This window comes from Gigantopelta aegis, chromosome 3, assembly GCF_016097555.1.
Source record: "Gigantopelta aegis isolate Gae_Host chromosome 3, Gae_host_genome, whole genome shotgun sequence".
NCBI classification, from domain to species: Eukaryota; Metazoa; Mollusca; class Gastropoda; order Neomphalida; family Peltospiridae; genus Gigantopelta; species Gigantopelta aegis.
Window position 1 is genome coordinate 81,988,554 of NC_054701.1, and position 14,476 is coordinate 82,003,029.

The 14,476-nt window shown below is 35.4% G+C and overlaps 1 protein-coding gene across 1 annotated transcript in view; it reads left to right on the plus strand.

Annotated features, from left to right (window-relative positions):
• LOC121369163 (leucine-rich repeats and immunoglobulin-like domains protein 3) overlaps nt 1-14,132 on the plus strand; it is a 66,310-nt gene extending 52,178 nt beyond the window's left edge. The window contains exons 11-20 of the mRNA XM_041494059.1: nt 1,417-1,641; nt 2,436-2,599; nt 3,326-3,468; nt 4,090-4,264; nt 4,960-5,241; nt 5,751-6,314; nt 7,143-7,310; nt 8,329-8,682; nt 9,023-9,145; nt 9,701-14,132. Of these exons, the coding sequence (XP_041349993.1) occupies nt 1,417-1,641; nt 2,436-2,599; nt 3,326-3,468; nt 4,090-4,264; nt 4,960-5,241; nt 5,751-6,314; nt 7,143-7,310; nt 8,329-8,682; nt 9,023-9,145; nt 9,701-9,948 (2,446 nt within the window). The 3' untranslated portion in view covers nt 9,949-14,132. The remainder of the gene's footprint in view (nt 1-1,416; nt 1,642-2,435; nt 2,600-3,325; nt 3,469-4,089; nt 4,265-4,959; nt 5,242-5,750; nt 6,315-7,142; nt 7,311-8,328; nt 8,683-9,022; nt 9,146-9,700) is intronic.
• The last annotated feature ends 344 nt before the right edge of the window (nt 14,133-14,476 follow it).

The window sequence follows — 14,476 nt, forward strand, 5'->3', positions numbered from 1 at the left end:
GGCCTTCACATCCCAGTGCTGAGAAATCAAATATTTGATTTTCATTGTCAACAGTTGGGCTTCTTTTTTTTTCTTCTTTTTTTCTTTTTTTTCTTTTTGTAACCTTTTTTCCACTTTTTTCCACTTTTTTTTTTTCTTTCTTTTTTAACGTGGATGATGGCACTGATAGTCTTCGCTAATTGGGCCGAATGGACAGGCAAACAATTCCTGGGCGAAATGACAATAGGCCATCATGAAAAGCTTAAAGATTTTCTTGAATATCTTTTCATGTTGTGACCCACATTTCGGGGTGTGTTGACATTATGGTATTTTCGTTTCACACCTAGGCGAGTGAGATGAAACTGCACGTATCGGGTTTATATTAGCATTCATCGTCTGTTTGAACGGCTGTCTGGCTGCCATTGAGACCCGTTTGATTGTCTAAGAGTCATATTTCATTGGAAAATCATCTTAATGTTCATTATGATACGTCAGTTTAAACAAATGTTTAGTTTTTTTCGGACATTGTAAACCATATTTCGGTCTGATTTAAAAAAAAAAAAAAAATGTTAATGAATGCTCTAGATTTTTTAATGACAGTTTAAAATTTACAAATCTTAAACAAATATACTAAAATTGTAGTGGTTATAAGGGAATAAAGCTAAATCTTTATTGGCCTTTGAAATGTATTCCAAATATTCACACAATATTGTATTGCTTGAAATATTTTTGTAAAGTGCAAGCTCATGTGTCTATGCAAGTCTGTGGAAATTTTACGTTTGTGTAAAACATTTATGGGTTATGTCAAAAAAGTTAAAAGTTAACCCATTTTATTTTACACAATCTGTTACAACCGAAGTATATTATATCCTAAATTCAAGGAACAGATGAAAAGCCGGTTACACCAAACCACACGTGTAAGTGTGGAGCAAATGAAATTACCGGTCTCACAATTTTCAGAGGCCTACTATATGTCATAGCATTTTAACTTAGTAGTGGGAGGTTCAGTCCTATGACCCCAGCACCTCAGATGAGTGTTCTACCAAGCTAATTCCCAGGACTAGGTTAGCATATATATAAACAACTAAAATAGCCAATAAGTTCACGTAATCATTATTTTGCAATTAATTGAGACATGTTGTATCATGGTGCTTTTGTTACAATCTTGTTCCAGCCAGTGCACCATGACTGGCATATCAAAGACCATGGTATATGCTATCCTGTCTGGTATGTGCTATCCTGTCTGCTATCCTTGCTACAAATGGAAAAATGTTGCAGGTTTTTGCTCTAAGACTAAATGTCAGAATTACGAAATGTTTGACATCCAATAGCCAATGATTAATAATCCTGTGTTCTAGTGGTGTCATTAAACAAAAACAAACTTTAACTATTTTTACAAGAACTGATATTTTATTTTATGTTTTTTTTCACCAACAGAGACCTGAATTTCAACGAGATATCGTGGACTATAGAGGACGTGAGAGGGGCGTTCTATGGCCTGAAGAACCTCAATCGCTTGAGTCTGAAGGCGAACCACATCAAGTCAATCGCAAGCGAGGCCTTCACGGGACTCGAGAAACTGCGACAACTCCACCTGGAGGATAATAACATTACAGGCATCCAGGAAAACTCGTTCGCGCCACTGGAAAACCTGAGAGACCTGTACGTTTTACCCCTTTTATGTTTGTTTTAAATACATTGGCTTTAGGTAGCTGTAGGTGCAGGACATAGCCCAGTGGTTAAATGCTCGCTTGATGCACTGTCGGTAAAATGCTTGCTTGATGCACTGTCGTTTTGGGATCGATCCCTGTCGATGGGCCCATTGGGCTATTTCTCATTCCAGCCAGTGCACCACGACTGGTATATCAGAGGCCATGGTATGTGCTATCTTGTCTGTGGGATGATGCATATAAAAGATCCTTTGCTACTAATGGAAAAATGTAGCAGTGTTTCTTTGCTAAGACTATGAGTCAAAATGACCAAATGTTTGACATCCAGTATCTGATGATTAATAAATCAGTATGCTCTTGTGGTGTAGTTAAACAAAACAAACTTCTTCATTCCACTGTTAATGCTACCAGTCCTGTGATAAATGTGACATGGTTTGTTATCATAAAATGGTGTTTCACCTGGTCAATAAATTCCTGTAATTTAGTTTGAAATAGCATCAGTGTACCAGCTACTGTTATGCTTGAAACATGTATGAGGATTTATTAAACATAGGATGACAATGTTTATGCTCAACTAGGATAGTCAAAGATGCTTACTTTATTGTTTTATGAGCGTGTCGTTAAATAAAACATTTCCTTCCTTTATTGCTTTATATTGTGTAAGTACATACTATATACTGTTTGTTGATTAATTAAAGATTTTGTTTATTGATAAAATATATATTTTAAAATAATAAAATTTGGTGTTACAGTATTTATAATGAACTATCTTTCTCTTCTTTTCAGTCGATTGAATACAACAGCTCTCTTGTGTGATTGTCAGTTGGCATGGTTACCAACATGGCTGCAGCGTTCTGGTTTTCACAATTCGGTGAAGGCCGTCTGCAGTCATCCAGTGAACCTGAAGGGAAAGAGTATCTTCAGCATCCAGCTTGATCAATTCACATGCAGTGAGTAGAGATTGATTTCACCTGGAAAAACTTTTAACAATATAAGCAGAACACCTTGTTTTTCATAAACTCTTTTAGTCATCCCATCGCCTGATGGGATGTTCAGACCAGACTCCTATTATATCCCTAGGGGAATATGCCATTGTTTGAGGTTACGTTAAATATTCTTAAAAGAGGAAACACTAAATTTTTTCACAAACCATTTGTTCTGTTTGTGTCTCAGTTCCGCAAATGTAAATTCATGTGATCCATTAATTGCTTACATAGTTTTAAAATTAACAATTGCAAAAAGTTTCCAAAATTTGTCTGATTTTGGACATTTAAAAAATATTATATTGTTTGAAATACATTTGGAATATCAGTGTAATGCAGAATCATTAATTTGTCGAAAAGCTAATTTGAAACTTGCATGTCCTTTGTAGATTTAGCACCATTTGTGTTGTTTAACTAATTGAAACTTGAATTTGGCTACATTCTTTCTCACCAAATTCTTAATAACATTGAAGGTCCAGCTTAAACCCTGGCTATTATTATTGAGACACAAATTCAGATACATGTCTGCAGGCCTCTCTTCACTAACCAGGTTATATTTGACCCAGACGGAATGGAACAGAATGGACGAACATTTCAGTGCAAGGCAATATAAAGTCCTTTTCGTTTGTCTGAAGATTAAAACAAATATGTTTGAGCAGTTTCAAAATTATCATCTTTGTATTTTCATTGCAGATGATCAAGAATATCCCAAGCCAATCATTGTGGAGCATCCAAGGTCGCAGATAGCTCTCAAGGGAGACAACTTGACTCTTCACTGCGTGTCTGTGATTACGGGAGATAAGCCACCCAAGTTCCAGTGGAAGAAAGACAGCATGGTAAATACTGAGTGCATTCCTCCTTTTTAACCCATTGATCTGTCTGTCCATCCATCCATCCATTCATCTACCCCTCGATCTATCCTTTCCATTTATGTCTCACCAATCCCTCCACAGATTCTCTAACTTGTCTGTGTGACAAGCAATTTTAAAATATGTCTCCACATATCATTGTCAGATTCACTTATTATAATCCTGCCAATTCAGTTCTTCTTTTACTTTTCTGAAGGTTTGGCAACAACTAGATCAGTTTTGCAAAAAAAATTTGTTTCCTGGTTCACTTTGCTACAGCATTTTTTAATATGCATTAATGGCTTTAAACATATAGATGTTTTATTTGTATAGCAACATAGAGAGCCAATATAATTAATATACACCAATGGCTGTAAACATATAAATGTTTTATTTGTATAGCAACATAGAGAGCCAATATAATTAATATACACCAGTGGCTGTAAACATATAAATGTTTTATTTGTATAACAACATAGAGAGCCAGTATAATTAATATACACCAATGGCTGTAAACATATAGATGTTTTATTTGTATAGCAACATAGAGAGCCAATATAATTAATATACACCAATGGCTGTAAACATATAAATGTTTTATTCGTCCAGCTCCTTCACCACGCGAATGTCGAGAACCGTGCGACGACGGACGGTGACGTGAAGAGGTACACGACGCTGCTACACGTGTTCAACATCCAGAATGACATGGCCGGCCGCTACCAGTGTGTCATCTCCAGCGACTTTGGCTCAACTTACTCCAACAAGGCTGATATCAACGTGCATGGTAAATACTGAGATATTAACACAAGGCTTTATGGTGGCACCAACAGCAGTAGCTGTAGTGGCAAACTGAATTGCCATAGGTCAGGGGGATTTACTTTTGGCAGTTTATTTTAGCACTGGATAAAAAGTATTGCAGTTGGTTCAAAGAATAATATTTTTCTCTCCTTTACTAAGTAAAAAGGTGAGATAAATGTATTAGTTTTCCATTGATGGCAGTCGTGTCAACTTCTTATTGTCATGTCTAATAATAGATTGTCGGACACCAAATAGCTGTAGTCTAAAATGTGATGAGGTGTCGATAAACAAATATTCCGCATCTTTTCTTGATCTTTAAATAATGTCTTCTTTATGTAATAATAAAATATTAAAAGACTCCAAATAACTATAGTTTAAAATGTGCTGAGGTGTCATTAAACAAACATTCCTTTCCTTTCTTTTATCTTTAAATAATTATTATTGTCTTGTTTAATAATAGCCATTAAATAGCATTAGTCTAAAATGTGCTATGGTATCATTAAATAAATATTCCTTATCTTTTCTTGATCTTTAAATATTATCTTGTGTGTGTGTTTTCTTTTCTTTTATCTTGAAATATTTTCTTGTGTGTGTAATAACATAGTCTAAAATTTATTCATTTAAATAAATATACTTTATCTTTTCTTGACCTTTAAATATTATCTTGTGTGTGTTTTCCAGTATTCCCTGTATTCACGAAGACCCCGGTGGACATCACAATCAAGGCTGGTAAGACTGCCAAGCTAGAGTGTTCTGCAACTGGTCAGCCATCGCCAGTGATGGCGTGGCAGAAAGACGGTGGGGACGACTTCCCGGCGGCGCGTGAACGGCGCATGCACGTGATGCCGCAGGACGACACGTTCTTCATCGTCAACACCAAGAGCAGTGATGAGGGCGTCTACAGCTGTACAGCGACCAACGACGCGGGGACCATCGCCGTCAACGCAACGGTTACCATACTTGGTGAGTGGGAGATTTCATTCATTTCATTTATTCATATTTTCATGGTTATATTCACTTAAGGTTCAAGCACACTGTCCTGGGCGCACACCTCAGCTATCTGGGCTGTCCGTCCAGACCAGTGGGTCAGTGGTTAATTAGAGAGAAGTTGGTGTATTTGCCACATATTCGTTGTTATTGAAACTTGCTCTGGGTAAGAACTGGTACCAGGATGCAAACCCATTACCTACTAGCCTTAACACTCATGGCTCAACTGCTACATCGTTGAAGTTGGTTAAAAATAGGAGATGAACAGTTTCTAATAAGGAGCATAATTCTGTGTTTGATATTGCATTGATTATTTTATTTTAATTGGATTATATATTAATATGTATATAACATTCCATTTGCGGAAGTCTCCATATGCATATGCTAGATCATGTTGGTGTTTGGTAAAGTTGTTATCAAACAACATAAAAAGTTGACCATCATGCATGCCTCTTAATAAATATTTTTAATCTTTCATTTTTCAGAAACTCCCTCATTTGTTCAACCCATGGAAGCCAAAAAGTTCTTCAATGTTGGCAAGACTAGTGTTCTCGAATGCATGGCGGCCGGGAGCCCCAAACCGAAACTGTCATGGCTGAAGGACGGCGAGCCGTTGATTGTGACCCCACGTCATTTCTTCTCGGCCGACAACCAGCTGCTGATAATCGTGGAGACCCAGAGCTCTGACTCAGGCATGTACATGTGTGAGATGTCCAACACCCTCGGAACTCAGAAGGGCACCACAGAACTGAAGGTCATACCGGCCGAGGCTCAACCTCGGGACTCGAATGGCGGGACTTTCGGACTGGACGATGAGTCGACAACCACCGGGATCATCATCATCGCCGTCGTGTGCTGCGTGGTGGGAACATCTCTGGTGTGGGTGATCATCATCTACCAGACGCGCAAGAGGCACGAGATGTACAGCTCCACCCCGACAGACGAGACGACCCTGCCCTGCGAGCTGCCCAGTTCGGGGTACACGTCGTCTGATAAAGATGGAAGCTTCACACAGGCGCAGATTGCAGTCCCCAGCTACCAGTACCAGAGTAAGTGTTTTGGTCTCAAGTAGGTAGTACAAGAAAGCAAGCACTATATTCTCAAAAAGGTTTGACTATTTATGAATATCTGCAGCAGTCCCCAGCTACCAATACAGAGTAAGTGTTTTGGTCTCAAGTAGGTAGTACAAGAAAGCAAGCACTATATTCTCAAAAAGGTTTGACTATTTATGAATATCTGCAGCAGTCCCCAGCTACCAGTACCAGAGTAAGTGTTTTGGTCTCAAGTAGGTAGTACAAGAAAGCAAGCACTATATTCTCAAAAAGGTTTGACTATTTATGAATATCTGCAGCAGTCCCCAGCTACCAGTACCAGAGTAAGTGTTTTGGTTGGTTTTATTTGGGCAGTAAAAGATTGGTGGTTTAGAAAGCAGGAGATGTATTCTTTTAAAATATTGTAACTTTAAATGCATATCTGAAACAGTTCCCAGCAGAGTATGTGTTTGTGTGGGTCTTGTGTAGGCAGTATAAGATGGGTGGTTTAGAAAGCAGAAGCTACATTCTCAAATAGTGTATTGTTTGTGTATTTATCAAGTTAAGCTGACCTTTCATCGACACTCGATAGGCAATGTATTCATTCATTATGTTAGTCATTTATGTTGATTTTATTTTCAAACTTTGTTATAAAATTAACTTTTATCAAACATAAATCTTTAATTCTTGTATTATTAATGTAACACTCACTAGTGAGATTGTCATAGTTCTGCTATACACAGTCATTATTTTTTTAATTTTACAAATCATGATTTCACAATTATTTCACTGACATCCTAATTCCCAAATTACGAGATGATTATTAACATGAGAACTTATTTTTAGTTGCCGACTATCAGATGAAGGAATCGGGCTATGAATCGTCGTCCGGTCGATTCCGGGCCAATGGCTGGGTTCGTCCGGCGGCCATCTTCCCAAGTGATGTGGACGAAGATGACCGACAGTCGGTGCCGCTAACTTTAGGAGAGCAGCAGCCGGGAAGAGACTCTGGTGGTAAGTTCATACTAGACTTTTAGAAAATAGTATCAGGTCAAAACAAAAACATGTGACTACTGCTTGTTAGCATTAGTTTCATAATATTTGATCCTTCTGGATAACAGGCTTATCAGAATTTATTTTCCAGAACATATTTTTTGGCCAGATTTTTGGTTTGTTACATTATATAGAAAAATATTGCATTCTTTTACATTGAGTTCAATATTGCTGTTATGTAGAAGTGATAAAAATATCAACACAATTAATTTTTTCAGTTTAATTTACTGATGGGTAAACTATAATCATGTTTGTAAATTTGAATGCATTCTTTAGTGACCAACAATAGTAGAATTACGTTAACCTTTTTGAGTATGTGCTGGAAAGATGTCATGAACTAAAGCTTTTTGTGACGTCGAAGTAATAGTCGTGCAAAGTGGGTCATCAGGTCGACAAGTAATTCAACTGACAGCAGACCGGCCTTGGTGGCGTCGTGGTTAGCCATCGGTCTACAGGCTGGTAGGTACTGGGTTCGGATCCCAGTCGAGGCATGGGGTTTTTAATCCAGATACCGACTCCAAACCCCGAGTGAGTGCTCCGCAAGGCTCAATGGGTAGGTGTAAACCACTTGCACCGACCAGTGATCCATAATTGGTTCAACAAAGGCCATGGTTTGTGCTATCCTGCCTGTGGGAAGTGCAAATAAAAGATCCCTTGCTGCCTGTCGTAAAAGAGTAGCCTATGTGGCGACAGCAGGTTTCCTCTCAAAATCTGTGTGGTCCTTAACCATATGTCTGACACCATATAACCGTAAATAAAATGTGTTGAGTGCGTCGTTAAATAAAACATTTCTTTCTTTCAACTGACAGCACTTCATCACAGTACAAATGGGTTAAAAGTGTGTACTTTACAATAAATCATCAAAGTATTTCAATATTTATATTCATATTGTAGAAAGACTTAATTTTGTTATGGATCATCAAATTACTGAAATGTTTGTTTAGTTCAGTGGTAATTAGTTTAATTTTTACATTCACAGGTAATAGTGTGTGTAGCCTGCACTATCCACACAGTGAGACAGATACGGTGGGGAGTTCCCACAGTACTTCCAGCACCCATTCGGGGATTCACCACCCCCTGCGGACGTTTCACCCGCAACTGACTAACCACGATCGGTGTTCGCCTGGCGAAGAGTGTGAAAACAATTGTGAAAACTCTGACAATAACCGAACATTAAACGGGAGTGTTCAAAGACTTTCTCAGCAGAGAGCTCCCAGTATTTCTTCTATACCAAGTTCAAGGTCGTCGGGTCTTGGGCTCCCAGAAGGGGAGTCAGGGTTTAGAGGTCACAAGTTGTGCTCATCACCTCCTTCAAAGCCATTAAATATTGCAGGTAAGATTGGTTTAAATTTATACATTACATTATACATATACATAAATTTAAGTGTATATAAAATAATTTTTGCTGCTAATTAATCTGTCAAATCATTGATAATTTGTTTAATTGGTTAATTATCCCTCTTTTCTGTGGTTTATTCAAAGAACCAGTATATACAAAAATGGTAACCAGTCAATCAGTCTAGTAATATTAACCAAACAACAAGTTCAATAATATTTTTTTTACTAACACAAAAGCTATGTTTATTTATTAATATAAATAATTTAGATAATGTAACACAAAAAACCACTTTTTGAATCTTACAGCTGTTTAATATTGTAATCTTTGATTTCAGAAATCCACGACAGTTCAGTTTGTGACTGTGATGGTGATGTTTCATCAAGTAGGTGCTCTGTCCCCCACTCCCCCCATGTACACATCACATGTAACCACATGGAGCGCTTACATAATGCGGCAGGTATGTTTCTTGTTCATCGATGATACTACTATCTACGCTACTCATATTCATCATCTTAAAAACGATTGTTAGATAGGTTACATTTCTGTCTTTTTATATAAACAATTTAAACATTAATATTATTTAAATATGTTTATTGTGTATAGCATTATCGTGTACTTTTACAGATCAAGTTTGACTTTCATGGCAATTTACCTATTTTTCGAAGTTATGGCCCTTGAACTTGGGAGATATGGAAATTTGTTGGGCCTGGGCTTTAGCAGTACTCTTAGAATGCTTGTTGAACTTACTGATTTACACAATAATCTGAAAGAAAAAAAGTGTGTTTCTTCTGAAGACTATGCATCAGAATTACCAAATGTTTAATATTCAGTAGCTGATAATTGATAAATGAATGTTCTCTTAGTGGTGTCATTTAACAAAATAAACTTTGACTATACATCAGAATTACTAAATGTTTGATATCCAGTAGCTGATGATTAATAAATAAATGTTCTTTTAGTGGTGTCATTTAACAAAACAAACTTTGACTGCATGTTTATTATTTTCTTTCAGATTTGAAGCACAAGTTGGAGAACTCCCATCACAAGCTGCCCAATGGGACGTGGCAGGGTCACTATCCAGTTGGGAACGCTGCTCACGAGCCTCATCTCAAACAGTGTCCCACCAATCACGCGGGCGTCAAAGTGAAATCTCGTGACGCCACAAACAATCTGTACACTGCCATTCCAGTATCACAACACCATGGTTCACACAACAGTTCACATAACAAGAAGAAAAACTGTTCTGTGGTCAATGTCTAGCATTGGCTGTTGGGGGGGAAATTTCACTCAACAAATTCTTATAATACGCTGTCTGTGATTGGCTGTTGGTAAGAGAAATTTCTCGGATTCTCCTCTAAACATGTCTGTGATTGGCTGTTGGTAGAGAGATTTCCTGGGATTCTCTTCTAAACGGGCTGTGATTGGCTGTTGTGTTCTCACACACACACAGGAGTGCCATCAGTTGTGGCGAAATCCACATACTTTGACAACAAAAAGAAAAGAAAACAAAAGATGTTGGATGTCCCATAATGTGTTGCAGTTGATGGACGCTAGCTGAATATTGCAAACCGAAATCTTTATTTTTCAGACGGGTATCGTTAGGCTCAGGTTTGCTGTGAACAAAATAATGTGTACTTAATGGTGCAAGACTTTCTACAATGGACAGCACATATAGGGCATTGAGTCCTGCCAAAAATACCTCACCCCTGTATGGTATGGTATACTGTACTGTACTGTACACTGCTGTATTGTATATTATACTGTACTGTACTTTATACTGCATGTTGTTGTACTGAACACTATGCTTCACTGTATTGTACATTGTACTCGACAGTATATTGCACTGTACGGTATATTGTACAGCACTGTACACTATACTGTACTGTACTGTACTGGGGATCATGTAAGAAAATAGTGTAAACATTCAAGTATTGGACACTGGTATTTGTGACAGTAACGTGGACAGGGATTTCTTTCACAAAATGGCATAACATGGTCATAATTGCAGACTTTGTGAGATTTTATAACTTTGTATGGTATTTTATCAGTTTTTGTGAAACAGTCATTTTCGTACTTTTGACTAATAAATAAATTAGGGGTATGGTAATTTCGAGTGGCATGAGGGAAGCATGGTATTACTATTATTAATTTTTCCGATTGTGGGATTTGTATTATAAAAAAAAAATTCAAAGGATAAATTTATATAATTTTATGAATATCTAGGGGAGGGAAATGGGATATTGTAAAATAATACAAAAAATTGGAAACAAATTTAATTACTTTTGCATACAAAACAAAATAAAACTGATACATGAAAACAAGATTTAAATATCAAGAAATCATTGCATTAATATTATATTACTGTTCATTGTGGTGGGGGTGGGGTGGGGGGGGTATGAAACCAGCAAAAACAAAAAGTGCTATTTGATTGATTGACAATGGTTATGCATAATAGTCTGCATAATAATATGATGTTATAGTTCCACAAATCTGATTGGTTGAATGTTGTCTGACATCATAATTATCTGTTGACATGTTTTATTATAATGATTATATTTCATGCATAACAAAGTGCTTCCCGTTCTTCCTTTGAGCCAGTGTCCAGGCTGTGCCAAACCTTTTGTACAATGGCATAAACTACATGTTGATCGTTGGGTGATATATTTGATATATATACTCTGGTAGATACGTAATTGATATCACACAAGGGATCACAAGGGTTGGGGTGGCTGGGGAGAGAATGAGGCTGTGTTGGAATGAATGCATATTACACTTTCTTGTCATATAAAAGAATTTAGAAAACAGTCTGTCATTGTTCTCAGTGTGATATTATTTAGCAAGAGATTTTAGCTGAAAACCTTTCATATAGTTCAGATGTATATTTTTTTTATATTAAAAAAATGCGTTAATCTGTTGTTAAAAGCATGACTATATATACGAGGCAATCATAAAAAACCAAAATGTTATATGTATTTAAAATAATATTTTTTATAATTAACAAATATGATGTTTATATCAAAAAAAAGAAGAGAAAAGATTTTGCTACTTTTGGTGATTAAATCAAGTGTTCATTATATTATAATGAATGAAATGTTCAGTATTTTTAATATTTTTAAATAGATTTGTTATTCACTTATAAAACACTAAAAATGTTATTTTTAAATTGAGCTTCAAAATATAAAATTTACATAAATATTAAAAATTTCCTATAATTATTTTGGATAGATACACAATTAATTCCTATTTAACTGCATGAAAGGTTTTCAGTTATGATTTAAATCTGATGTTGAGATGGGGAGGGGGGGGGGGGGGTGATAGGGTGGGTTGGTGATCCAGGAACATTATAGTGATATGTATTTACTGCATAATCTGATCTAGAAATCCTTAGAGAGACTGACTCCAGTTTGATAGAAATCCATTTGTTATTTGTTAGAGCATTTTATAGATTTATTTTCTTAATTTAGTTAAATTTGTTTTTTGCACATTTTTAAGACTGTTGATTGAACAATCTTGGAACATGCTTTTGTGCAGACTGTTTCAGCAAATTATGAAATGAAATTAACGGCTTAATTGTAAAACTTGAGGAATATGAAACCAATTTTAAAACATTTGAGAATCCTATACTTTGTAGCTAATCAATTTGTTTTAAAAAATTAAAATATTATATGGGGGGGGGGGGTTTAATTGGTGGGTTTAATTTTTGAAATTTTATATTTTGTCCTATCTTTAACCTTTACTGTACATTTTTTAAGAAATAATATTGAAGCCATTGATTTTATTCTGTTAGATTATGGAAAAAATTTCTCCACTGTTGACTTTCTGAATTAAAAACATTTGTTTTAACTAAAAAGGTGCATATGTACCCTCATTGGAATTTTATATATATACTTACTTTAAAAATGTTATTGAAGGTTTTTTTAAAGTGTACCTTTCTCCCCTGAAATTCTGTTAATTCTTGGTATGTAAAATTACTTTTCTATTTTGACCGTTAAATCAAGTTAATATTGCTCAAATAGAAAACAAAAATCTTCTCTCTCTTTTTTTTTTTTTTTGCATTATTGTCAAAACTTAACTATTGTCAAATATAAGTTTGGATCAAAAATCCATTTTATAGCAATTTAACTTTCAGTGAGAGTAATTTGTTAATCATTTGAATGATTTTGACCATAATCCAGCAATTAAATTAGAATGGCCTGAATGAAAACAGTATAATAGAGGGCATTAGGAATGCTGGGAAATGTGGTCACAAAGTCTGCTGATTGGTCACAATATTTGTTTCATATTTTGTTGCTGCCATGGTTGATTTTACGATTGTGATGTGTGCCAGAAGAGTTTTATGTGTGGTATGCTGTTGTTGTGAATGATGTTGCCATGGATACGTTTTACATATGGTTGTGATGTATCTGATCCAGTGTACTTCCATTTTTTGTATATTTTATGAAAGTTTAAAAATAATTTTAATTTTTGTCACTATCCAAAAATTGTGACACAATTTAATTATTGGAACATTTTCTAGATGTTTTTGTTTTTTTAATACAAAACTATCACAAACCACTGTTGGGTGCTTCCAATTAAATTATGACCAGTTTTTAAAGATCTCGAGTACCTCTAAAATCAATCATATTGTAGTGCAATATAGAAGGTCCATTTGTCTGTGTGTGTTTGGGTGTCCGAGTTTAGATTGAGTGTTAAAGTATGGTATCGGGAGAAATGATTCCGCATTAAAAAAATTTTTTTATTAAAAACTAAAATAATTAAAGATATAGTTTAAATAGTAATGTTTTAATTTTAAAATGTATCAAACTCTTGGCCCAATTTATTTGTAGAACATTTAATGTAATTTATAAACTGATTTTGAATTTAAATATTTAAAAACAAAACATAGTATCTTGTAACCATTATGTACTTTATACATAAAACATAAAATTAGTGTATCATAAAACTTAAGTTATATTGTAAGAATTACAGAGATAAAAGTGTAAAAATAAAAATCATTGTAATTTATAACTTAAATTATATGATAAATATTACAGGTAAAAAGTTATTAGAACATGCAAAAAACATTGTTTGTCAAGAAACTAGTTTATATTCAAAATACACACTCAAAAATTGATATTAAAAAAAATAATCTTATCGAAACCACATTTTCCACTGTTTATCAAAAATTAAAGTGAAATATATGAATGCATGTACAACATAAACTGGATGGATGCTGTTTTTTTCTGATTGGACTATGAGAAGAATGGCGTGTGAAAGAGTTGTGTGGTAGAATTGTATATACTGGATGGTACCATGCAGTTAGCAAGATGACTAAACATACACGTAGAATTAATTTATTGTACAAACTGTCAAAGGTTTGTGTGAAATATAAGCAATATGTACTGTTATTTGTACAGTATATTTGAAAATGAAACGACAAAATATAAATAAAAATAATAAAATCATGATTGCAGTTTTGTTGTCTTGTTTGAATTTTTTTTTTTTTAAATGTCTTCATGCTTTGTTACATGATTAGTGTCGAGTTGTACAGGATGAACCAAGCGGACCGTTTTTCTATTTTGTTTTTGCACCTCCAGAAACTCCATATGTATAAACCTGTATGCTTTAGTTCTGAAAGCGGACCGAAAGCCCCCCCCCCCCCCCCCCCCCCCCCCCCCCCCTGTCACGCGTTGTTTTCAGATGCGTCTACAGTCTTCCTTTAATGGTGGGCGTGGGCGTGTTTCTCAAAACGGGAAAATTATCGCAAAGCCGTCTAAGTATCCGCCAGCAAGACATATTTTTTTGTTGT